At 37.9% G+C, this 26,906-nt stretch overlaps 1 protein-coding gene across 1 annotated transcript; it reads left to right on the top strand.

The window, feature by feature from the left end:
- The first annotated feature begins 2,054 nt into the window (after positions 1-2,054).
- Positions 2,055-26,273, top strand: LOC127868064 (uncharacterized). Its single transcript, XM_052409653.1, has 16 exons — positions 2,055-2,173; positions 3,631-3,736; positions 5,965-6,107; positions 7,192-7,286; positions 8,539-8,741; positions 10,263-10,429; positions 11,418-11,533; positions 13,891-13,962; positions 14,663-14,758; positions 14,920-15,072; positions 15,702-15,786; positions 16,495-16,687; positions 22,842-23,024; positions 23,690-23,859; positions 25,227-25,331; positions 25,989-26,273. Exons 1-16 carry the CDS (start codon positions 2,144-2,146, stop codon positions 26,229-26,231), a joined length of 2,160 nt encoding a protein of 719 aa, XP_052265613.1. The 5' UTR covers positions 2,055-2,143; the 3' UTR covers positions 26,232-26,273.
- The last annotated feature ends 633 nt before the right edge of the window (positions 26,274-26,906 follow it).

Below are 26,906 nucleotides of genomic sequence, written 5' to 3'. Positions count from 1 at the left end.
TGGAGCAGTACGAACTACTAGTATTCGGTTTATCAATTCGCTGTGTGGTTGTACTAGCCCACTGTGAAGGCAAGTATTACACAAATAATTAAATACTTAAACTACCAGCAGCATATCTATTGAATATAAACAACTGAAAGAGTAAACGGACATAAGGACTAAACGAACACTATCGAGATAAGACGAAAACATAAGTGACACTGCGTTGAAATTAACCACCAGAGCGAAGGGCGTAAACTAACTTGATATTAAGCAACATACAAAGTACCGCAGGGATAAGGAACCCTAAATATTTATACTAAAATTAACGCATTTATGCCTAACGTCTAGAAAAAAGGCCTTGGCAAACAAAAGACCCAGATGAGACGCCGCATTATGCGGCGTCTCATCAGGGTCTGCGCTGTTTGCTGAAAGGAATTTCTGAAATAAATATTCTAAATATAGAAATAAATATACTAGACATCCCTTATTTTGGAAATAAATTGATCCAATTTAGAAGGATGTGAGAGTCCACTAGGCATAAATGCATTAAACAAATGCGTAAAAGAAAGCACTATGACCCGACGACAGTTTACATTTTTTATTACATAAATGAAAGTTGTATTTTCACGTTGTTGGTTACATTTTGCGGCCACGTCTCCATAAGAGCAAATTTGCATCACCTGCATTATGTTTGCTTTGAGAATTCCCGTTATTGTGGTCAATAACATTCTACAATGTCAAGGGTCCTCCAAAAAGAATAATCTTTACTAAAATGGTTATGGCAACAAGTAAAACGCATTGCGACAACGCATGTAATTAGAAAGAATATAACATTTGTTTCTACGAATATCGACTCATTAATGGTCCGTTACATATAATATTATTTGAGGTTGTATATTGTTTAATACACAATATATCTTTATTATTTAAAACAGTATAATATACCTCATGATCAGCTTTACTTAAAGGCAAGTATTTACAATTTTTAGCGTAAAACAAAATCTAAAACATTCTTCTTGCATGGAATAAATGAAGTTTAAACATAAAACATACAGTTCAAATATACATTTGTAATGACTTTTTAATAGCTTATACGACATTGGATCATGTTTACTTTTATTGAGACTTAAAGGCATTTATCAGATTAACATGTTTGTAGGTTCAAGGTCATGCGAAAGTGTTTTCATCTTATTTTCGTGTCCTTCTTTCACCTTTGGAACTGAGATAATGGTCGAACGTTAAGAGGTGTCAATAAAATTTGAACATAACTCACTATACGAAAAGCAATAAAAACGGGGCAGATATGTTTCCTGTTATCAGAAATTTGTGAAGTACCGCATTTAAGTATTAACCCAACTTCGTTTTTCGCTTTTTAGTCAACACCGAATTGTGTTGCAGCTGTGCCTTAACCCATTTATGCCCAGCTTCTAGAAAAAAGGCCTTGGCAAACAGCGTAGAGCCAGATGAGACGCCGCATGATGCGGCGTCTCATCAGGGTCTGCTCTGTTTGCTTATATGATTTTTTGTAAGAAATATTCTAAATATATAAATAAATATACTAAATATCCCTTATTTTGGAAATAAATTGTTCCAATTTAGAAGGATGGGAGAGTCCAGTAGGAATAAATGGGCTAAATGACGGCTTTTCATTAAAAGCATGGAATGGAACATAAACAGAATGTGAAATAAATAAAAATCGTGTTTATATTTAATTTGACTTCGATGAAAGTGTTTATATTTTTAAGAGGTCCACACAATCACTTTTTTACCGCATGGGATATATAATATTTTAACATCAAAGATTTAATTAAGCTATACATCAAAATGACTATTGTCATACTTTATTCTAATTTTCACCATGTTTACGTTTATAATGACTTACGTCTTTGATCGAGCAGGTGTCAGAAGTTTTCGAATCTGACATGAACTGGTCCCAGGTGGTCGAGAAGACATCCAAAATATCCCGATTTTTGCTTATTTCGCATTCGTTAATTTTGGAGCCTATAACACGACACTTTTAACCTGTTTGTTGACCTTAATACATGCTCAAGGGTCATGATCTTTATCTTATTTCCCCGTCCGGCGTCCTACATTTTCAAACTGATAAGAGTAAACATCGATAACTTGATAGTATGTTTCTATTAAATCTGAACAAAACTGTATGCAAGGCAGTCGAAAGAGCCCATACATGGTAAGTTTACTGTTTTCTATTGACAATCAGCTGTGAAGCTCTGCACTTTCAATGCAACCTCGGTGTTCGCTTTTTGGTCAACACCGTCATGTACTGACGTTCTTTTGATGGGTGGAACGGAACGCACATCGGTATTACCTAGTGCATCATTATTTCGACCGCCTCATAATCATTTAAAACTAAAGTGCATATCATTAAATGTCTAACTTTACGATATTTTAAAGATATGCCCAGTAATAGCAAAATATCCCACTTCAATTGAGCAAGACAATAAATATAGGATATTTGTTGGATTTGGTGGAATATCGATTTTAATTCACAAGTGATAATAGAAAAATATATTTTTCTATGATCGCGAGTGCATTAAAATCGATATTCCACCAAATATAAAAAAATCTTTTTATTTTATGCTTACAAATGATTATTTTTGTATTTTTGCCGTTCCGGACAATATAGTTCCCCGTTGGGCGCCCCCATATATTTTAAAAAGAAGCTCATCCGTATGGTTTTTATAAACATCAATGCAGATTGCAGGGTAGTCACTTGTGGTAAAATTGCCTTTAATTGGGGGTCACAATGGAGAAACCAAGGATATCTAAGTTCCGGTAAAACAATGAAAATTATAGATAATTTTCACTGTTATTGTTCACTGCTTCAAACAGTGAAATATCAGTTTAAATTCACTGATATTTCTCTATAAACCATCGGAAAGCATAAAATAAATGTATATACCCCTCAGTGTTCATTAATCAGAGTGAAAATATAGTTTGAATGTAGGACACAATTCATTCGAGTAATTGATACTTATATATTTCACATTTATCAGGTTATTTTTGGCGAGCTGCACACAACAACACGGTATTTGATTATTTGTGCGTTATTTAAAACTAAAATAAAATGATTAAATTGTATTGAATGTATATGCAGGTATACGTCATTGATTTCAACTAATTGGACACTGATTAGAAAAGCGTCAGATTACAAAAAGAAAGGCAGGCGAATAAAAATCCACGACAACGGCAAATATCGTTGTTATATTAATTTTGTCAATTAGCATACAAGGAGACGAAATTTTAAGCATTTGTAACATGTTTCATCGCATGTGTTACTTAATATTGTGTTTTAAATCGATTTATAGTTATCTAGTTTTAATGGTCCATTAGAAGCGCATTCACTTTTTCTTTCAAAATGACACATCCGGATTCTTATTCCTGCAAATTGGGATTCACCGTTGTTTTCTTGATATTGCAGTATATTATTCCAAATAAAATGTTTTGAAAATACGAAATACGAAAAAATCTTCAAACATGTTCTTATATATACGAACCAATTATTGAATGTCGTCTTGATTCACATGAGTATCTTACTTACTGGCTATCTTTTGTAAGGTTTTGGAATACATTTTCCAACTCAAATGCTCAGACGAAAATGAAAACAACGCGAACTCTCGTTTTCAGACCTACCTCCGTTGTTTGATCGGTATCTGCGTGGCTCTGGTTCACGTCAGTACCATCCAGGCAACGACGCCGACGCCAACAAAGACCGACCATGAACTCATTCAAGGTAACGACTTCATACATTTCGAATTTAAAATCAATCGATAGGTAATACTATCTTATACGCATATACTAATTATGGAATTACAATGAGTTTGATACGGTAATCTTCTCTTTAAGAGGAACGATTAATATGCAATGTTTGTATAAAACCCACGGGTTTAATATGTCCTGTTTTAGTAATGTCTGTCTGTTTCAATATTGATGCAAACAATAATAAAGTTGGATCGTTTACCATCGGAAGTTGACTTTTTTAAGCAAGGACATTCGAAGAAACAAGCTTTGGGATAGGATAGAGTGGAAAATTACAGTACCCTTCATTGTACAAACACAAGAGTTAGTTTGTTGTTATGTTATGTGACAAAGTCAACATTTCTTGATTAAGTTCTAATTGGCGGAAAAAATCAGCGCAAAATATTTGGGAGGTTGATAGCCATGCTATCATGTGTAAAGGATAATATTATTTTCAGTTATTCTGTTAAATCGAGTGTGCATTTGCACAAACTATAATATAGTGAAACATTAGTGTCAACTTCATCCGTAATATTAATAAGGAGAAATAAACAATGAACCGAACTAATTATTTACAATGTATATATTTATATATGTCACAAATTTTTCTAATACAAATAGTTTATGTTATTTTGTTGATGAAGTGTCTTCTAGAGAAGGAAATTTCTTGCCGCGCTACTCACGAACCATCCCTTTAAAAAACACATAGTACTGGTTAAAGACACTATAAAACAATATGAGTCACGTTCTGAGAAAACTGGGCATAATACATGTGCGTAAAGTGTCGTCCCAGATTAGCCTGTGCAGTCCGCACAGGCTAATCAGAGACGACACTTTCCGCTTTAATGACATTTTTCGTTTAAATGATGTCTCTTCTTAGCAAAAATCCAATTTAGGCTGAAAGTGTCGTCCCTGATTAGCCTGTGCGGACGGCACAGGTTCATCTGGGACGACACTTTAAGCACATGCATTAAACCCGCTTTTCACAGAGCGCGGCTCATATAGAAACCGTTCGAATACAGTAAGAACATGTTGTGAATCATATCGCGCAGCACAATAATTCGTTCTATGTAGTGCACGAATATTTGGGATAAAACTGTTTAGACAAGGCGACACATTTCCTATGTTATGGAAATTTCGCTCTAGTTTGCGTACTAGACCTAGAACATAGACATAAATTTGTTACTTGACCGAAACCGGTATGGTGTACTAATAACTGAGTTAATCATTGTGTAATTGTTCCATATGCCAACCTCTTTTACGTACACTAACTTCAAACTTTATTTTCCGAAATTTGATTACTTGTCTTCTAGTACGTACGAGTATGTTCGAGAGTGCATCGTGTATGAACGAACAGTTACGACATGCACATAAAGAAGTCGTTTTCACATACTTGCAGCGAACGTCCTTTAAAGGCTTTATATAAAATAATTAAGCTAGACGGTTTATCGAAACATCAGCCTTCGTCAAAGACATGTTTACGAAATGTGTTCGAGAGTTTGTATGTTTACTAGTGCTTTGATACGTCTTCGACATGTCATAAAAGAGTCAAGGAGAAGGGGCAAATGTTTTTTCTTTGAATTAAACGATAATTCTCATCAACAGAAGGACTTGTTTGTTACAGAATATTACATGTAGATTCTAGTTTGTGGTCATTACCGACAAAGTACTAAAGTTAAACATGTTTAATACTATTATAAAACGGTCTTCAATTTTTAGAATCATATCATAACCTTAAATTAATATCAATATTGAATTAAGATATCGATACGCATAGGAAACACATGTAAAAAAACAACAACAACATGATTTATATGCATATATTTAAATGCTCATAAGTGATCATACACGTGTACATATGCCATGTGCATTAGAGCTTAAATTGGTAAGTGCAGTGCTTAGCAAAAACTTCAAATGCCGTACAATATGTTTCATACACCCTTTATAGGCAGGGGAAATATATGTAGATCTAAAAATGGGTCAACGTTGCCCTGATATCGGATCCAATGGGGTTTGATTACTAATTTACTAGTACACACACGGCGTCCTGGCTCGGTCAGTTTGAAATTGCTCTCTTGATTTGTCCTATATGCAACATTTATGGGTAGTCATATTCATATTTATATTAATGGGACACATTCTTATTTTTTTAGAGTTGTAGCCCAACTTATGCTCAGTTGGGCTGTTTATATCAGAGCATTAACAATGACAAATAATGTTCAGATATTCTGAAGGAGAATCAAAAACTTCACAATGAACTGAACGCCATGAAACAGTCTGTTACTGACCTCACGCGCCAAGTGATGCTGCAGCAGACGTTTGTTGAAGAGCGCATCCGGTCTGACGGCAGTTCCGGTCTGAAACAGGTAATGTCGTAAAACTTTGTCGTAGCGAATTATGTGACTGTATTTGTAGTATGTCACACAGTTCGCTCAATGAATATCAGACTCTGAGTATCGGTGCATTAACCCTTTGCATGCTGGGAAATTTGTCGTCTGCTAAAATGTCGTCTGCTGAATTTATAAAATTCGCATTTTCTTCGATTTTTTTCAAAGAATACTATCAGAATAGCAAACAGTTTGGATCCTGATGAGACGCCACGTTCTGTGGCGTCTCATCTGGATCCAAACTGTTTGCAAAGGCCTTAAAGGGATCTTTTCACGGTTTGGTAATTGACAAAATTGAAAAAAGTTGTTTCCGATTCGCAAATTTTCGTTATAGTTATGATATTTGTGAGGAAACAGTATTACTGAACATTTACCATGGTCTAATATAGCCAATATATGCATCTTTTGACGATTTAAAAACCTAAAAATTATAAAGCGTTGCAACGCGAAACGAGTGAATAATTTGGAGAGTTCTGTTGTTGTCGTTAAATTTTGTGAAACGACGAAGATTGCTCATATAATGCATAACATTTTTTAACCAAGTATGATAGGCAGAATACCCGAGCGGGCTAATGCGTTTTTACTTCAGGTTACTCCAGGACTCCGTGGGTCACTGGTTCGAGTCCAGCTGCGGCTACTCTTTTTTCCTTTTTTTATTTTTATTCTTGATTTTTTACTGGAGCTTTTAAGATATATATAAAGCATATAATGACTTAGTTCAAAACATGCCAAAAACTGTGAAAAGGCCCCTTTAAAAATTCGGTTCCCGCATTGTAAGGGTTAAAAACGTTAAGAGTTTTACTGATTTGATAATTGTCATCACAGAAAACCAATACTTAACCCAAAACCAATACAACCCATAATCTTGGTTTTAAGTGTCCACAAGGGATTTAACTAGTCCTTGTATTGCCTGAAAATAAATTAATTACCATTCATAAACGGTTGTCAAATTATAACTGTTAAAATGCATACTAGCGATATGATAAACGTTTTCTTTTGTAAGTGGAGTACATAAATATAATTATTCCCTTTGTCGCTATATGGGTGTTTTTTATAACCGCAGATCAGAAACAACGAAAACGGCGAGCGAACATATCAGACGTATACCGAAAGTGGAGTCAGCGTTTCCGCTGTCCACGAACACTCCAGCAATATCCGGTATGTTGTAAAGCTTACACATATACACATATAATGCCCCTTTCAGAGGGGGGAAATCACTTGATTGTCAAGATGGCGACGTCCATGCCGAGAAAGTTTTTTTCGCATTTTACACCTTTTATTACTTTTGTTCAATTTTGAAATGGCGCTCACTTCCCAGCCATATCAGTAAATATGAAATTACGTTTATTTCGTATTTAAATTCGCTTTATTTCTCGACTTTACTCCCCGCAAATTTACTTAGTGGAGCCCTAATTAGGTCATCCGGCTAAGAAACTTCGCAGCGAGTAAAGTCGTGATATAGAACGAATATTAATACGAAATAAACGCTAGTACATGTCTTGCTGATATGGCTTGAAAGTAAGCGCTATTAAAATGATTAATACAAGTAATAAAGGGTATAAAACGGCGAAAAATACCTGCCTCGGAACGTGCGTCGCCATCTTCACAGTCACGTGATTACCCTCTCTTTCTATTAAGACTACCTAAAGCATCTAGGTATCTCAACGTGCATCATTTGCTTAGTTGAGCGTCTTAGTTGGTTCATTTCATCTTGGCTAGATATCATTTCATCAAATACGTCAACTGCATAAGTTATTTGAAGCATGGCGGTCAAGTATTAACATTGCATGCTTTGCTTAGTTTTAAGTGTCACATTAATTCGTGCAAGCATTTCTTAGTGAAAACCGTCCCGGTATGGCTGAGTTTATGACGTCCCTGTATGGCCAATAAAATAACTGCTTAGTATATGACGTCCCCTTATGACAAATGCAATAACTGCTTAGTATATGACGTCCCTGTATGGCCAATGCAATAACTGCTTAGTATGTGACGTCCCCTTATGACAAATGCAATAACTGCTTAGTATACGACGTCCCCGTATGACAAATGCAATAACTGCTTAGTATACGATGTCCCCGTTATGGTAATGCAATAACTGGTTATTATAAGACGTCCGCGTATTGCCATCAACCTAACTGAATATTTTATGGCGTCACTAATGGCAATTATATATCTGCTCGGAAATCCTCGCCGTTTCCTTCGTCATATCAGCCTCCTCTATCACATGATACCATAAGTCACCAACCATATATTCTCTATATCAATACTGTATTGAGTTCAAGTGCGCCAGTAAACCGTTGTTTGCATGTTTCAGCAGTTTGGCTATTGCATGGATTATTTAATGAATGGCATTTCCGATTTCGATATTTTTTTTTGTAATTATTTGTATATGGTATTTTATTTGTTTCAGAACCATCGGATTGGGGGAGATGAATGTCGTGATGAACGGCGTGGAGTTCCGTACACGTCATAACGACTACCTTCTGGCGATGCCGGCGTCACATCCGGGCTATAATGCTCAGGTGGACATACCGTTCCCGGAAGTGCCCCCTGCAGTTCTCCACAAAGCGACCGTCCCGGAACAGGTGGAGGAAATGAAGCTGTGGTTTAAAGGTATTGAGATTAATTCCACCATTCAGAACTTGTATTTGAGGCGGATAATTATGTAGAAATGTTATTAACCCATTTATGCACAGTGAACTCTACCATTCTTCGGAATTGGATCAATTTATATCCAATATTAGGGATGTCTAGTATATTTATTTCTATATTTAGACTATTTCTTACAGAAATTCCTTTAAGCAAAAAGCGCAGACCCTGATGATACGCCGCATCATGCGGTGTTTCATCTGGGTCTTCGCTGTTTGCCAAGGCCTTTTTTTCTAGACGCTGGGCATAAATGGATTATTATACCATAGAAGTCGCTCTTTTGTGAAGCAAAATAAAAAAGAAATTGATGTCGTGAGTATAAAAGAAATCATGATTAATTAACAGAACAACATAAACATGTTGCCAGAAACCCATGAGCTCTGCTTTTGTCCAATGACCGGAATTAAAACACGCGGAAATCAAATTGTTTGAATAAAGGTTTTACAAACGAAATACTGAACTTTAAAATTAAAATAATTACTCAAAATCAACGAATATTTTGAAAAATATTTCGTAAAATAAAGTAAACCCATAAACATCAATGTTCATTAAAGGTCCTTTTCACGCTTTGGTAAATTGACAAAATTTAAAAAATTGTTTCAGATTCGCAAATTTTTCTTGAAGTTATGATATTTGTGAGGAAACAGTAATACTGAACATTTACCATGCTCTAAAATATCCATTATATGCATCTTTTGACGATTTAAAAACCAGAAAATTATAAAGCGTTGCAACGCGAAACGATTGAATAATATGGATAATTCTGTTGTTGTCGTTGCATTTTTTGATACTACGAGGATTGCATATATAAAGTAAAACAAATACATTGATAATCGTACAGGAGCGGATGGTCTAGTGGATAGATCGGTGGACTTTTGCTCCATGGCTCCAGGGGTCAGTGGTTCGAGCCCCGTTATCTGTTACTTTTTTTAAATTCTTTAATTGTATCATTGTTTTTTTATCTGGAGATTTTTAGGCCCAATGTTTACATTCATCAATATAAAGCATTGAATGACAAACTTCAAAACATGCCAAAATCTGTGAAAAGGCCCCTTTAAAGCAATAACCAATGTTTCAACGCTAAATGTGGTATGGTTACATTGATTTAACGAGATACAAAATGCTCGATTTGTTTTTGGCTCAATATATTCCATTTTAATTTCCTGCAACAATATCTATTCATGAGACACATGCACACGAACTTAGTACATACACATGTGTTGAAAAAGAAACCACAGAACATTTTGTATCGTGTTAAATCTCTGTTACCAGTCCACATCTAGCGTTGAAATGTTGGCTTTTGCTATATTGAACATTGATTTTTTTATGTGTTACCTTTATTTTTCGAAAATATACGAAATATTCGTTGATTTTGAGTGTTTTGGGGCTTTTAAAGCTTGTCTTTGCGTTTAATTGCTGAATCCCTCATTGTAATAACACACATTGAAACCATTCCTCATTTCATTTTAACCTGTTGTCTTGCAGCCTTCAAAGAGCAGGATTATTCAGTGCGGGACTACCGACCGTACTTCAAAGCGGTGCTCTGTTACATGGATGGCGGCTGGACGACTAATACAAACACAGTTGAAGAACCGTTCATGAGCGACCGACATTCTATCGATGCCTCCAGCTGGTTTGATCTCCAAGACAAGGTCAGGGCACGTTATGAAAAGTTCTATTAGATAAAGCACGCATAAGTCGGGTTTCCAGAGTTCTTTATAAGTGCGACCTTCTGCAGCCAATTGTATAAACATGGATAACTCTTATCCAGCGGATAACTTTTGGTAATCTTCAATTTTAGGATATCTTTTTCGGTTTGCGATTGTTTAAAAAAAATAGTTATCCGAACAAGCGCGCATTATGCGGCGTCTCATCTGGGTCTACGCTGTTTGCCAATGCCTTTTTTTAGACGCTAGGCATAAATGGGTTAAGCATTACGGTTATCGCCGACGCCATCATCATCATCATCAGCAGCAACAGCTGCAGCAGCAACCGCATCATCTACAACACCAGCAGCTACAACATCAGCTTCGGCAATACAAAACTATAATAATCATAATTATCATCATCCTTCTCCTAATCAGCATTATCGTCAAATGTTATTATCGATTCAAATTATTCATATTTTTCTAATTTACAAAAAACAAATACTTATTGTAAATATTTTATCTGCCTCTTTTTTGCTACACTGTTCAACGGTTTAAACGTTGCAAAAATGTATACCTTTTTGAGAGGGGATGTACGGGTCTGTCTTTTCGTGCGTTTACACGTCTGACCGTAAAGCTGATAGTATGAAAAGATTAAAATGTTTTGTCATTTTTTGCCAGAGTTATTCCACTGTGAATTTTCAAATTAATTTTCAGAAAAATTTGCCAACTGACAATGACAGTTCTTGACCAATTTATTAGCGTCTAGAAAAGGCCTTGGCAAACAGCGTAGACCCAGATGAGACGCCGCATGATGCGGCGTCTCATCATGGTCTGCGCTGTTTTCTTAAAGGAATTTCTGTAAGAATTATTCTAAATATAGTAAACATTTACTAGACATGCCTAATTTTGGAAATAAAATGATCAAGTTTAGAAAGATAGGAGAGTCCACTAGGCATAAGTGGGTTAATCTATTTAAATCCTCCACCCACAGGTGCGATTCACGTCCTACTCGGGAGGCAAGAGCAACCTTGAGAACTTTGCCTACCTGCCAACTACCATCATGAACGTCGTTAATGGGACGCCGGAGTACGCCCAGTGGAACTACAGGTACCAACAAGAAATACTTAACCGTATGGTCCCAGGTCGCTTACCTGATGTGGTCAGAGCTATGGTTCTCGTGTTGCTAATTTTAAATCAACAACCTTTGTTGTTTTGACATTCACTGGTTACCTACTCGTTGACCAATATAACTCATCACAATATCATATGAACAGATAGTTTGAGCACCGTTAAAAAGCGATTTGCCAAACGTAGCTCTTGGAGTGAACACGCGATTTTTAATTTCATTTGGCACATACGCCTAGTATTTGACACTACATACTATTTTTCATCGTGTCCGAAACATTATTCAAACAGCTTTTCAGTGCGAATTTGATTATTTTTTCACAGACAAATGAGGACAAACCAATTGTTTTCAAAACTCACAAATGTATCGGTAAAGCAACTGCATGCTATACAATAATGTGCACCGGAATCTAATGGATTGAATACAAAAACAAATATAATTGTTACATAAATGTTACATACGCCATTGATGAATGATACGTACGTCATTGATGAAAGATACGTACGTCATTGGAGAATGATACGTACGTCATTGATGAATTATACGTTCTTCATTGATGAATGATACGTACGTCAATGATGAGTGATACGTACGTCATTGATGAATGATACGTACATCAATAATGAATGATACGTACGTCATTGATGAATTATACGTACTGCATTGATGAATGATACGGACTTCATTGATGAATGATACGCACGTCATCGGTGAATGATTCGTACGTCATTGATGAATTATACGTACTTCATTGATGAATGATACGTACGTCAATGATGAATGATACGTACGTCATTGATGAATGATACGTAAGCCAATGATGAATGATACGTACGTCATTGATGAATGATACGTACGTCATTGATGAATGATACGTACTTCATTGATGAATGATACGTACGTCATTGGTGAATGATACGTACGCCATTGATGAATGATGCATACGCCAATGATGAATGATACGTACGTCATTGGTGAATGATACGTACGTCATTGATGAATGATACGTACCTCATTGATGAATGATACGTACGTCATTGGTGAATGATACGTACGTCATTGATGAATGATACGTACCTCATTGATGAATGATACGTACCTCATTGATGAATGATACGTACGTCATTGGTGAATGATACGTACGCCATTGATGAATATGCATACGCCAATGATGAATGATACGTACGTCATTGGTGAATGATACGTACGTCATTGATGAATGATACGTACCTCATTGATGAATGATACGTACGTCATTGGTGAATGATACATACCTCATTGATGAATGATATAAACGTCATCGGTGAATGATTGTAAAGGCATTTATATTCTTTCTTTTTGCAGGAGATAAAAATATGATTTGTGTTCTGAGAAAACTGGGCATAATGCATGTGCGTAAAGTGTCGTCCCAGATTAGCCTATGCAGTCCGCACAGGCTAATCAGGGATAAAACTGTCCGCCTTTATTGGAATTTTGCTAAGAACAGACTTCATTTAAACGAAAATGTCATAAAAGCGGAAAGTGTCGTACCTGATAAGCGGTGCGGACTGCACAGGCTAATCTGGGACGACTATTTACGCACATGCATTATGCCCAGTTTTCTCAGAACGCGACTCAAAATATGTATTGATGCATCGTATGTGACACGGATAGAATATGCAATACAAGTGGACTATTTAACCAAATACGTTGTGGAATATATTTGGTCAACACCCTAATCAAACAAATATGGTACATAAAAAGTGGTATATTCCTGTGGCCTAAGATTGTGTAAGCACACACCAAAAAGGAGTGTATGCATGTGAAGTGGAAACAGAAATCGAAAACGGAAACGTAGTTATCACATTTGTTTTGAAAAACACGCATTTATAACACTCGTATTTTACTGTTATCATATTTTTGGAAAAACGTTATTGGTTTGGTGATGGTGATGATTGTGGTAAGCGTTTTATATCACACCTATGTGGCATCTTAGTGTTTTTTAAATGTTAAACTGAACATACATTGATGCCCCATTTAACAACTATGACTTTGACCCATTTATGCCTAGTGGGCTCTCCCATCCTTCTAAATTGGATCAATTTATTTCAAAATTAGGGATGTCCGGTATATTTATTTCTATATTAAGAAAATTTTTGACAGAAATTCCTGAAAGCAAACAGCGCAGACCCTGATGAGACGCCGCATCATTCGGCGTCTCATCTGGGTCTACGCTGTTTGCCAAGGCCTTTTTTTCTAGACCCTAGGCATGCATGGGTAAACATTTGAATATCACACACGGTAAGTATATTTGATTCATGACGTGTACGATTCAACAGTGCTTTACCATATCTTTAAGAATCATCTGCCACCCGCTGCAAAACGATTTGCCAACGGCTGCTTTGAAAATCGTAGACGACTTAAATTCAAGGTAGGTAAATCTTACCAAGTGTTTAAGAATCAGTTAGCTCCCATGTGTAAACTCAATGCTCGTACGTTTCATCATTTGGTTTCGTTTATTTATTTCAAAACATACTTGCAATATGAAAAATTTCTATCCTTAATGGCTTGTGGTAGCTCCTTAACATTTCACTCCAGTATTCATAATTGCTCGAATTTGTTGCCATCGCCAATATAGTGATGAGCGAACAACAATAGCAAAAACAAACGGTTTACGTAAAGGCTACACACGTTTCCTATACTGCTAAAATCACACATTGTATAACCGATTATCGCGTATTCAATATATAAAAAGTCTATGTATTGTCCAACTATAGACGCTCAAAAGTTCAAGACAATTGTCCCAATGTATCAGAAAATGCATGCTAAATAGTTGTAAAAAAGTTAACAATGTCATAAACAAAGAATGCGCGTTCTGTGAAAACTAAACTGAAGTGTCCCGCATTAGCCTGTGCGGACTGCAGGACGACACTTTTCACCTTATTTGGATTTTCCTTTAGAAAACAATTCCTTTAAACGAAATCTTTCATAAAAGCGGAATCTTTTGTTTCTGATTAGAATGTGCGGACTTAACATGCCAATCTGAGACGACACTTTACGCAAATGTATTACGCCCTGTGGTTTTGACAAATAAAGACTCAAACTGTTAATGTATTCTATTTTCCCTCTAGAATGCGGCGCAATTTGCCCATGTCAATATACAACACTACCCGCCTGGCGAGATACGTGGTAAGAAACCCACCACACGGGCGGCATGAAGAATCAAGGTATGCTCGTCTGCATACACATGTATAACGATTTATGACCCACAAGCAATCCAAGTTTAATTGCGGGCTAAAACAGCCCCATCACACCGATAAATGTCGCAATAGGGTTTAAGTGTATACATATGTGCGACAAAGAAATGATCACGTTACGTCCTTCACAGTTTATGGAGCCTCTTGGACGAACTGATGTACGAGATTCCAGGCAAAGACAACTACGGCACGAACGTCACTGATGACGCACTGGGCCAGAAACTGTATCACGTGAATTCCGACCCCACAAATTTGACGCCCATAAACACCGCGCATTACCACCGGTAAGAGGGTTTCTAATGAAGGCTTAACTAGAGCCTCGTTCTGGGGAAAAAAGGCATAATGCAGTCCGCACAGGCCAATCTGGGATAACACCTTCCGCCTACACTGGAATTTCCTTGATACGAGACTACTTTGACACGAATACAAATGTTATTCGATAAAAGGGGGAAAGTCTCGTTCTTGATAAGTCGGTGTGGACTTTACAAGCTTATCTTGGGCGACACGTTACGCACTATATGAACTATATTTTACCAATTTCATAGCTGCATCTAAAGTAAAATCGTTGAGATCAAAATATTATTTTCTCAAAGGCAACCATTTTAATCGCTTAAGAGCGGACACACGAATCAATTTAAAACGTACCTAGGAAATGTAATCTACAATCCGACAATAATGCTAATTCATTTTTCAAATGACAATGACGAACATTTGGTTATTTCCAAACAGAGTTTAAGTTCGATAAAACAAAATTGGAATACAGTTAATTTAGAGTTCAAAATCTATGTGTACGTGTTACATGTATGTTTATTTGATTAAGTTCTGTAAGTTTCTTCATCTGCCTGTTTTTTTGCTTTTGCTTTTGTTGATGATGCCTTGTGTTGTGTTCTACTTTTGATTGCATGCAATTCAGATTCTACAAAATTGTCGATAAGGACGCCATGGGTAACAAGGTGGTACATAGAGGATTCTCTGATCCCAACCTGTTCGCGGCTCAGGTATGGTATGTTCTTGCACACGTACGGACGAACGTATGTTTGGAGACTGAGAGTTTTCCTGTGTGAAGCACGTAGTATTTTTGCAATGACTTAACCCATGTATGCCAAGTGGACGCTCCCATCCTTCTAAATTGGATCAATTTATTTCCAAAACTAGGGCTGTCTAGTATATTTATTTCTATATTTAGAATATAACTTACAGAAATTCCTTTAAGCAAACAGCGCAGACCCTGATGAGACGACGCATCATGCGGCGTCTCATTTGGGTCTACGCTGTTTTCCAATACCTTTTTTTCTAGACGCTAGGCATACATGGGTTAAACAGTCAATAAATAGTTTCCAAACAAGCGCCCGAATTAACGAATCAAATCGAAATTAACCACCGAAGCTAATTCGCTAAAAGCCATTCAAGCACCGGTTACGTTATACAATTTTTGTTCAATACATCTTCGTCAACTAGTTCTAGCCTCTGACTGACTTTACACAGTGATGAGCAACTCTGATTGTAATATGTCAAAGACCTGGCTTGTAATGTGCCGCTTTCACTGCCCTACACAAGCAGAAACAAAATTCCTTGCAAATCATGCACCCGCTTTTAATATCTTAGACAAGCGAGCACAAAATTTCTTACGTATAAGGCGCCCGCTTCAAAGACAAACGAACATAAAATGCATTTTATAAATAACGCAACCGCTTTAAATGTCCTAGACAAGCGATCACAAAATCGCCGGTCTTACCATGACGACTTGCGACCACTCTCACGAGGGCCACCACGGAAATAACCACTTCAGGCCACAGGCGTGCACGACTTTTACCCAGCGTTACACTTGGGCAATACCGCTAGAGATCATTTACATGACACCCCTGCTGAGATGGAACCCATACAACCTTACCCACGTTGGTAAGCAACAGTTTGCATGGGTTAACCCATTCATGCCTAGCGTCCTGAAAAAGGACATTGCAAACAGCGTAGACCCAGATGAGACGCCGCATGATGCGGCGTCTCATCTGGGTCTACGCTGTTTGCTTAAAGGGATCTTTTCACGCTTTGGTAAATTGACAAAATTGAAAAAAATTGTTTCAGATTCGTAAGTTTTCGTTTTAGTTATGATATTTGTGAGGAAACAGTAACACTGAACATTAACCATGCTCTAATATAGCCATTATATGCATCTTTTGACGATTTTAAAACCTAAAAATTATAAAGCGTTGCAACGCGAAACGATTGAATAATTTGAAGAGTTCTGTTTTTGTCGTTAAATTTTGTGAAACTACGAAGATTGCTTATATGAGGTATAAAATACGTCAAGAATGTGTACTCGGCGGAATAGCTCAGTAGGCTAAAGCGTTTTTACTTCAGGACTCTGGCAGGACTCCAGGGGTCACTGGTTCGAAACCTGCTCCGGGCAATGTTCTTTTCCTTTTTTTTTATTTTTTTCTTGATTTTTTACTGGAGCTTTTACGATCCAATGTTTACATTTATCAATATAAAGCATTTAATGAATAAGTTAAAAAATGCCAAAATCTGTGAAAAGGCCCCTTTAAGATATCGAAATAAACTGCAAGAAAAACTGTTTTGTATTGCACTAAAAATTGTTGCAACGTATTTCAATAACTTAACAGATTTGCAAAAATAAAGTTCATCACGGCGTGTTTACATTCTATCCAGCCCGTGTGTAAACCCCGTTAATCCTGCACCTGTCAATGGTAATGTCATTGGTTCAACATGTGTGTGGTAAGTCAGTGTGATAAGACAGTGTGGGTATATGTACATTTTACGTATACATTATTACAATGTGCGACTGTATATGGATAGCAAGTTTATGGCAGTGTATATACTTTGCCAGTGTGCCAACGTGTGTAGGCTATTCCAATGTTTGAAAGTGTATATGGTATGCCTTGCATGAAAGTGTAGAGGGTGTGTGAGTGTGTGAAGTGTATGGTACGCCATTGTGTTGCTGTGTATATGGTATGCCTTGTATGAAAGGGTAGAGGGTGTGCGAGTGTGTGAAGTGTTGTGTATGTCATTGTGTTGCGGTGTATATGGTATGTCTTGCATGAAATAGTTGAGGGTGTGTGAGTGTGTTAAGGGTAGGGTATGCCATAGTGTTGCGGTGTATATGGTATTCCTTGCATGAAAGTGTAGAGGGTGTGCGAGTGTGTAAAGTGTATGGTATGCCATTGTGTTGCGGTGTATATGGTATGCCTTGCATGAAAGTGTAAAGGGTGTGCGAGTGTGTAAAGTGGAGGGTATGTCATTGTGTTGGGGTGTATATGGTATGCCATGCATGACAGTGTAGAGGGTGTGCGAGTGTGTGAAGTGTATGGTATGCCATTGTTTTGCTGTGTATATAGTTTGCGTTGCATGAAAGTGTAGAGGGTGTGTGAGTGTGTGAAGTGTATGGTATGCCATTGTGTTGCTGTGTATATGGTATGCCTTGTATGAAAGGGAAGAGGGTGTGCGAGTGTGTGAAGTGTAAGGTATGTCATTGTGTTGCGGTGTATATGGTATGCCTTGCAGGAATAGTTGAGGGTGTGTGAGTGTGTTAAGTGTACGGTATGCCATAGTGTTGCGGTGTATATGGTATGCCTTGCATGAAAGTGTATAGGGTGTGAAGTGTATGGTATGTCATTGTGTTGCGATGTTTATGGTATTCCTTGCATGAAAGTGTAGAGGATGTGCGAGTGTGTGAAGTGTATGGTATGTCATTTTGTTGCGGTGTATATGGTATGCCTGGCATGAAAGTGTAAAGGGTGTGCGAGTGTGTGAAGTGTAAGGTATGCCATTGTGTTGCGGTGTATATGGTATGCCTTGCTTGAAAGTGTAGAGGGTGTGCGAGTGTGTGAAGTGTATGGTATGCCATTGTGTTGCGCTGTATATGGTATGCCTTGCTTGAAAGTGTACGGGGTGTGTGAAGTGTAAGGTATGCCATTGTGTTGCGGTGTACTTGTATATGGTATGCCTTGCATGAAAGTGAAGGGTTGTGCGAGTCTGTAAAGTGTAAGGTATGTCATTGTGTTGCGGTATTTATGGTATGCCTTACATGAAAGTGTAGAGGGTGTGCGAGTGTGTCAAGTGTTAAGTATGCCATTGTGTTGCGGTGTATATGGTATGTCTTTCATGAAAGTGTAGAGGGTGTTCGAGTGTGTGAAGTGTAAAAAAAGGTTTACTATCGTGGTGTGGTGTATATAGTATGCCTTGCATGAAAGTGTAGAGGGTATGCGAGTGTGTGAAGTGTAAGGTATGCCATTGTGTTGCGGTGTATATGGTATGCCTTGCATGAAAGGGTAGAGGGTGTGCGAGTGTGTGAGGTGTATGGTATGCCATTGTGTTGCGGTGTATATGGTATGCCTTGCATGAAAGGGTAGAGGGTGTGCGAGTGTGTGAGGTGTATGGTATGGCATTGTGTTGTGGTATATATTGTATGCCTTATTTAAAATTATAAAAAGTATGCAATGGTGCTAGAGTGTAAAGTGTGTGTCCTAATGTGAGCGTGTATAGGGTTTACTGTTGTGTTAAAGTGTTAAGACTTGTGTGAACGTGTACAGCTCATACCATTATGAAAAAGTTTATAGGGTATGCACTTGTGTGAAGTGTATAGGGTATGCAATTGTGTCTCAGTCTAAAGGGTTTGTTATTGTGTGAAAGAGTATAGGGTACGCAAATGTGTGAAAGTGTATAGGGTATGCTAATGGTTGAAAGTGTATAGGGCATGACAGTGTGTGAACGTGTATAGGTCACATCAGTGTGTGAAACTGTATAGGGCATTTCAGTGTGAAAGTGTATTGTATGTCAGTATGTGAAAGTGTATGGGGCATGTCAGTGTGTGAAAGTGTATAGGCCATACCAATGTTGAAAGTGTTTAGGATGTACAGTGTGTGAAAGTGTAAAGGGCATGTCGTTGTGTTGCAGTGTATATGGTATGCCTTGCTTGACAGTGTATAGGGCATGTCAGTGTGTGAAAGTGTATAGGGCATGCCTTTATGTGAAATTGTATAGGACGCGCGAGTATGCTAAAGTGTATAGGGCATGTCAGAGTGTGGTAGTATATAGGGCATGTCAGTGTGTGAAAGTGTAAAGGGCATGTCAATTTTGAAAGTGTATAGGGCATGTCAGTGCGTGAAAGCGTATAGGGCATATCAGAGTGTGAAAGTGTATAGGGCATGTCAATGTTGAAAGTGTATAGGGTATGACAGTGTGTGAAAGTGTATAGGGCATGTCAATGCTTAAAGTGTATAGGGCATGTCAATATTGAAAGTGTATAGGGCATGTCAGTTCGTTAAAGTGTATAGGGCAAATCAGAGTGTGAAAGTGTATAGGGCATGTCAATGTTGAAAGTGTATAGGGTATGTCAGTGTATGAAAGTGTATAGGGCATGTCAATGTTGAAAGTGTTTAGGGCATGGCAGTGCGTGAAAGTGTAAAGGGCATATCAGTGTGTGAAAGTGTATAGGACATGCCAGTGTGTGATAGTGTATAGGGCAAGCCAGAGTGTGAAAGTGGAAAGTGTATGCCAGTGTGTCAAAGTGTATAGGGCATGCCAATGTTGAAAGTGTATAGGGCATGCCACTGAGTGAAAGTGTTTAGGGTATGCCGTTGTTTTGCATTGTATATGGTATGTCTGGCATGAGAGTGTAAAGGGTATGCCAGTGTGAGAAAGTGTATTGTGTATGCCGTTGTTTTGCATTGTATATGGTATGCCTTGCATGAAAGTGTAAAGAGTATGCCAGTGTGTGAAAGTGTATAGAGCGTGCCGTTGTGTTGCAGTGTATATGGTATGTCTTGTATGACAGTGTAAATGGCATGTCAGTGTGTGAAAGTGTATAGTGTATGCAAGTGTGTGAAAGTGTATAGGGCATGCCAATGTTGAAAGTGTATAGGGCATGCCGGTGTGTGAAAGTGTATAGGGCATGTGTGTGTGTGAAAGTGTATAGTTCATGCCAATGTTGAAAGTGTATAGGGCATGCCGGTGTGTGAAAGTGTATAGGGCATGTCAGTGTGTGAAAGTGTATAGGGCATGTCAGTCTTTGAAAGTGTATGGGGCATGCCAATGTTGAAATTGTTTAGGGCATGCCGGTGTCCGAAAGTGTATAGGGCATGTCAGTGTGTGAAAGAGTATAGGGCATGCCAATGTTGAAAGTGTATAGGGCATGCTGGTTTGTGAAAGTGTAGAGGGCATGTTAGTATGTGAAAGTGTATAGGGCATTTCAGTGTGTGAGGGTGTATAGGGCATGCCAGTGTGAGAAAGTGTATAGGGCATGCCAGTGTGTTAAAGTGTGTAGGGTATGCAATGGTGTTGCAGTGTATATGGTATGCCTTGCATGACTGTGTTAATGGCATGTCAGTGTGTAAAAGTGTATAGGGCATGCCAGTGTATGAAAGTTTATAGGGCATGCCAGTGTGTGAAAGTGTATAGGGTATTCCATGGTGTTGCAGTGTATATGGTATGCCTTGCATGTCAGTGTAAAGGGCATGTCAGTGTGTGAAAGTGTATATGGCATGTCAGTGTGTGAAAGTGTATAGGATATGTCAGTGTGTGAAAGTGTATATGGCATGCCAGTGTGTGAAAGTGTATAGGGTATTCCATGGTGTTGCAGTGTATATGGTATGCCTTGCATGACAGTGTAAAGGGCATGTCAGTGTGTGAAAGTGTATAGCGCATGTCAGTGTGTTAAAGTGTATAGGATATGTCAGTGTGTGAAAGCGTATAGGGCATGTCGTTGTTTTGCTCTGTATATGGTATGCCTTGCATGGCAGTGTATAGGGCATGTCAGTGTGTGAAAGTGTATAGGGCATGCCTTTGTGTGAAAGAGTATAGGGCATGTCAGTGTGTGAAAGTGTGTAGTGTATGCAAGTGTGTGAAAGTGTATAGGGCATGCCAATGTTAAAAGTGCATAGGGCATGTCAGTGTGTGAAAGACTATAGGGCATGTCAGTGTGTGAAATTGTATAGTGTATGCAAGTGTGTGAAAGTGTATAGGGCATGCCAATGTTGAAAGTGTATAGGGCATGTCAGTGTGTGAAAGTGTATAGGACATTCCAGTGTGTGAAAGTGTATAGGGCATGTCAGTGTGTGAAAGTGTTTAGTGTATGCAAGTGTGTGAAAGTGTATAGGGCATGCCAATAATGTAGGTGTATATGGCATGCCGCTGATGATGCCGGTGTGTGAAAGTGTATAGGGCATGCCAGTGTATGATATAAAAGTGTTTAGGGCATGTCAGTGTGTGAAAGTGAATAGGGCATGCCAGTGTCTGAACGTGTATAGGGCATGTCAATGTTGAAAGTGTATAGGACATGCGGTTGTGTTGCAGTGTATATGGTATGCCTTGCATGACAGTGTATTGGGCATGTCAGTGTGTGAAAGTGTAAAGGGCAAGCCATTTTTGAAAGACTGTGAACGTTTCTGTGGTATGCAATAATGTTAAAGTTCATAGGGTATGAAAATGTGTGAAAATATATGGGTTATGCAAGGGTATACAATTCTGTGAACGCGTAGAGAGTATTCCAGACTATGAATTTTTATTTGGTGCGACATTGTGTCAAAGTGTATAGGTTATGCCATTATGTGAAAGTGTTTAGGGTCAGCTATTGTGTGAGAGTGTATATGAAGTATGCCATTGTGTGATAGTGTATGTTAAGTATTCGAGTGGGAGGAAGTGAAAAGAGCACGCATGTTAGTAAAAATGTATAGGTTACACATGTGTCGACACGTTTAGGTGTATTTGGATACGAGCCGTTGCGTAATGTGTTTAACGCGTGTTCGTTATAAACTTAACATGCTTATTATTCAAACTCATTTACAGTTTTTTTAGGAAATTGTATGTCTTATTTTGGATAAGGTTAATATATGTTGGGTGTATATCAATGCGACATTATAGATATATTAACTTGTACTAATAAGTTAGTAACATAATTGCCGATTCGATGCTCATATTAAAGGCTTCCAGTTTTATTCAAAATATACCAGTACAATGCTTTAAACAAATGTGCACACAATTAATAGTCTAATTTTGCGAAAAGTTTGTTCAATGGTCGGACTGTAACTTTCATTTGCAGACGCCTACACCGGCCAAGAAATTTATGACGTCATGCACACAAGTACCGGGCAGAGGCGAAACGGAAACCTGGACCCCGCGCATGCGTACAACGGTACCCACAACAAGCTGTACTATCGGACACCGGCGGAGCTCTTCGGTGACGGCAAGACCGTTGACCATAGTTCTGCCGACACTGCTAAAGGTGTGTCTTGTTTAAACGGATAATGATGTAATTCCATGTGTTAAAGGTTTAAGTATTTCGAATACGCGCAAAATTAAAAAGGTTTTAAGGATATGTTGAAATGATATTCAAAGAAGTAATTACAAAGAAAAGTTATTGTCTGCGCCAGGAGTTTTATTTTAACATCAATCCATACATTCATGTATGCTAGTGTATTATATATTAATTCCGGGGGCTCCTTTGACGTTTTATCATATGTAATAGAGAAAATTAACAGATCCTTATATGTTTTCAAAATCTCAACATACGAAATCATTATCTATCTATTTTACTATTAACATTAATTCCTTCAAACAGTTACGACTGCTCAGGTTACAACATAAACAGTTGTTATTCCCTAAACCTATTGCACGTATGACTGGTTCGCGGCGTTGGTCAAGTGACAAGCGCAAGTAACTGCGCATTTGCCACTTGACCGCTATCGACTGGGAGATCACGGGTTCGATCCCCACCGTCGGAGCGTTCTTTAGATCGTTCCCCAAAGACACCAAGTACTAGTTCTAGGCCCAGGAAACGGACTCGAGAGCGTTTATATAAGCCTTAGGCTTCCGATGCAATCGAGCTAAAATAAAAAGGTTTAAAACTAAAACTTGCTATGTCCAAAAAGAAATATTTTGGGGTTCCAGGCTTCGTGGGCGTGTTAGACCCCAAAGGTATTGTTCGAAAGGTTGTGGCTTCCGGCACGAGAGTCATTCTGCCTAGTATATCAGGCGTGGGCCAAATTCGCACGCGCTACCCAATAATGCCCTTCCATTCAGACGGACAGCAGACGAGAAAAGAGCTAGACGCCTTAAAGGTATATATCATTTAAGTTAGCGGTATGGTTTGAAACCGTAAAACAGCATTAATAAGCGAAAAACAATAAACCATAGTAGTATTCGAATATGCGAAAAACAATAAAACATAGTAATATTCAAATATATGTATTAATTTTTATCTCACCAGAGCCCATCGTTCTCTAAGTGCGCTTTTGTGATCACCTTTGTCTTTCTTCGTTGTCCATTGTGCGTCGGGCATCGTCAACATTTGCCTATTGAACGCTCTGGATGCCACACGTAATGCTTAATCTCCATGAAAGGTGGATACACAAATTTTCCCCAAGATATCTCGGCAGAGTTTGAAACGGGGTTACATGCAATAAACAACTAGGTCAAGTTTAAGAAAAAGCTTCTGATCACTCCAGAAAATGTGTTTGCTGAATCTTCAAGCAATTTGCTATAAACATTTGTCCTCAAAATATCACGACCAAGTTCACAAATGGTAAATAAACATGCCCACCAGGGCCGGGGCAGTTCTCCTTAAAAGGCTATTATGAAACCTCTGAACACACTAGAAGTCACATTTTTTGCCAAATGGTATCTCGACTGAGATTGAAACAGCGTCTCACTGGATCAAAGATTAAGGTCACTAGGTTATAAAAAAGAAAACACTTTTAGCTGTCGCTTAATCTTGCTCAGAACATTTGTCTAAATGACATATCGATTGAATCTGAAATTGTGTCACGTGGGGTCAAAACTCCTTTACAAGGACAAACACAATAAAAAGCTGATAAAAAGTTTGTAGGCCACGTTTTTACCCCTACGTCATGAAACTTTGTCAGACTATGGTTATTGGTTATTGAAACGTTGCATAAACGGATAAAAATGATCAGTTTCTTTTGGTCTCAGAGCAACAAAGGATCTTCGCCCTCTTGTTTCACAGGTTTTGCAAAATTAAGAGTGTTTTTTTTTGGCGTTTTGGGTTAACTGGAAGTTAATTAAATGTTCGAATCGTGATGTTGGTTTTCGCTGAAGACTTTTAGGTGTTGCTTTGAACTGGTGCATGACTAGGCAAAAAGTTTCCGCGGGGCTTCAGTCCTCTATCAGACCTGATCAAATTTGGGATCAAGTTAATGTATTGAAGTATAATATATATGCACTATATATGATATTTCAAAACTAAACTAACTATACAGAATCTAATAATAACCACATATATGTTTATGGTGTGATAAGCGCCAAGTCATCTGAAATACTGACAGTGGCAAATTAAAAAAAATATATATATATTATTTTTGTTTAAAAAAGAAGGTAGCCTATGTTTTGCTATATTTGTATACATTCCATAATTGAATGATAAAAAAAACAGTAAGTTTAAAACGCACATTTTGTTGACACGCCGTAGGACATGGTGATGAACATGGCGAGGTACGGGCCCCTGTTCGAGACCGAACCCACCACCCTGTCATTGGCGAACCAGACCTACAACAATCAGCCGCACGCATTTCATGTAGGTATCATGTCTTTGGAGATAAAATCTGTCGCTTCTTTAACCCATTTATGCCTAGTGGACTCTCCCATCTTTCTAAATTGGATCAATTTATTTCCAAAATTAGGGATGTCTAGTATATTGATTTTTTTATTTAGAATATTTCTTACAGAAATTCCTTTCAGCAAACAGCGCAGACCCTGATGAGACGCCGCATCATGCGGCGTCTCATTTGGGTCTACGCTGTTTGCCAAGTCCTTTTTTCTAGACGTTAGGCATTAATGGGTTAAGATTCTGTCTCGCTTTGACGTTCATATAGTGTTGTTTCTTTCGCATCATCAAAGCGTGTTGTTTATTTTTCTTCAATCGACAAGATCTTGAGACATTTTGAGTGCACACTTCATTTCATAGTACGTATACACAATACGTTTGTTTAAACGCGCATCACCGATGTGGCACTATTCATTTCACGTCATATTCATGAATAAAATCTGAACAAATTACGTCCGAATATGTTTTGTATACATTAGTGTAGTTTAACTCCGGTATTTGTGTTCTCTTGGTTTTACTTGATTTTTTTGATGATTATTTTAGCATTTTGCACTTTGAGTTCTTTGATTCTTTGAGTTTTGCTTCATACGCTAGATGATGATTATAACATAATGCGAATCCCTCAAGGTCGCCCCGACAGCACGTGATCCGCCCGGTAACCACGACCACTACATCAACATCGTGCAGAGTGACCTTGAAGAATTGAAGCAAGGTCACACGATCCGCGGCCTACTCACTTCGGTGGACAACGGGCACCAGCACAGCGTTGACATCTCCATGGATTCCCGCGGACACTTCGTAATGGCGTCATGCGACGGGATGGCTCAATGCTGGGACGGCCATAGCAACCAGCTGACCTTAGAGTACTAAAACGCTCGGAAAAATGATTGAAATAAATCTACTATTCACACAGACCCTATCAATGTGTTTTGTTTCCACCAACCTGTCCGACCCAAATGGTGGTGGCAATCCTTAACTTTTGAACTGTTTAGTGTTCCAAGTTGAGTTTTCGATAATTTTTGCTCAATTCTATCAAGATTTTTAATTAACATTAACGTTTTTGATATTTTAGCTCATATCCTTTCAATCAATTTCAAATTAATAACAAATAACAAAAACAAGATTGCTTTGTAAAGAAAGATACAATTTCTTCATGTAATCTGCACATTCTTATTCTTGTTACTTTTAGGCACCGTTAAGAAAAGTTAACGAAATAAAAGCCTACCTACCTAGCCTTATGGTTTGGCAATGTTAGTGAAATCAAATGAAGTTTTCATTTCGGTCTCATAGTACTTATAACAACTGAGCATATTGTTGCTTTAATGCAATATTTTCTGTTCATGAAATTTTAAAACATAATACCTTTGTACGACAAACAAATATTCTAAAATGTCTTAAGAGTTTTGGAAAAAAACACATCTTCGTCTTTAGAAGTGTATAACGAAGTGTATAACACTTGTTGGACAGACCTCTTTTTGAACAGCAGTATTATATCTAGTATTATATAAAATATTCATATTGTTCATATTGATTTTAAATGACGAT

The sequence above is a fragment of the Dreissena polymorpha genome, chromosome 2 (genome assembly GCF_020536995.1).
Source record: "Dreissena polymorpha isolate Duluth1 chromosome 2, UMN_Dpol_1.0, whole genome shotgun sequence".
In the NCBI taxonomy this organism is placed as follows: domain Eukaryota; kingdom Metazoa; phylum Mollusca; class Bivalvia; order Myida; family Dreissenidae; genus Dreissena; species Dreissena polymorpha.
This window is presented reverse-complemented; position numbering and strand designations above follow the sequence as displayed.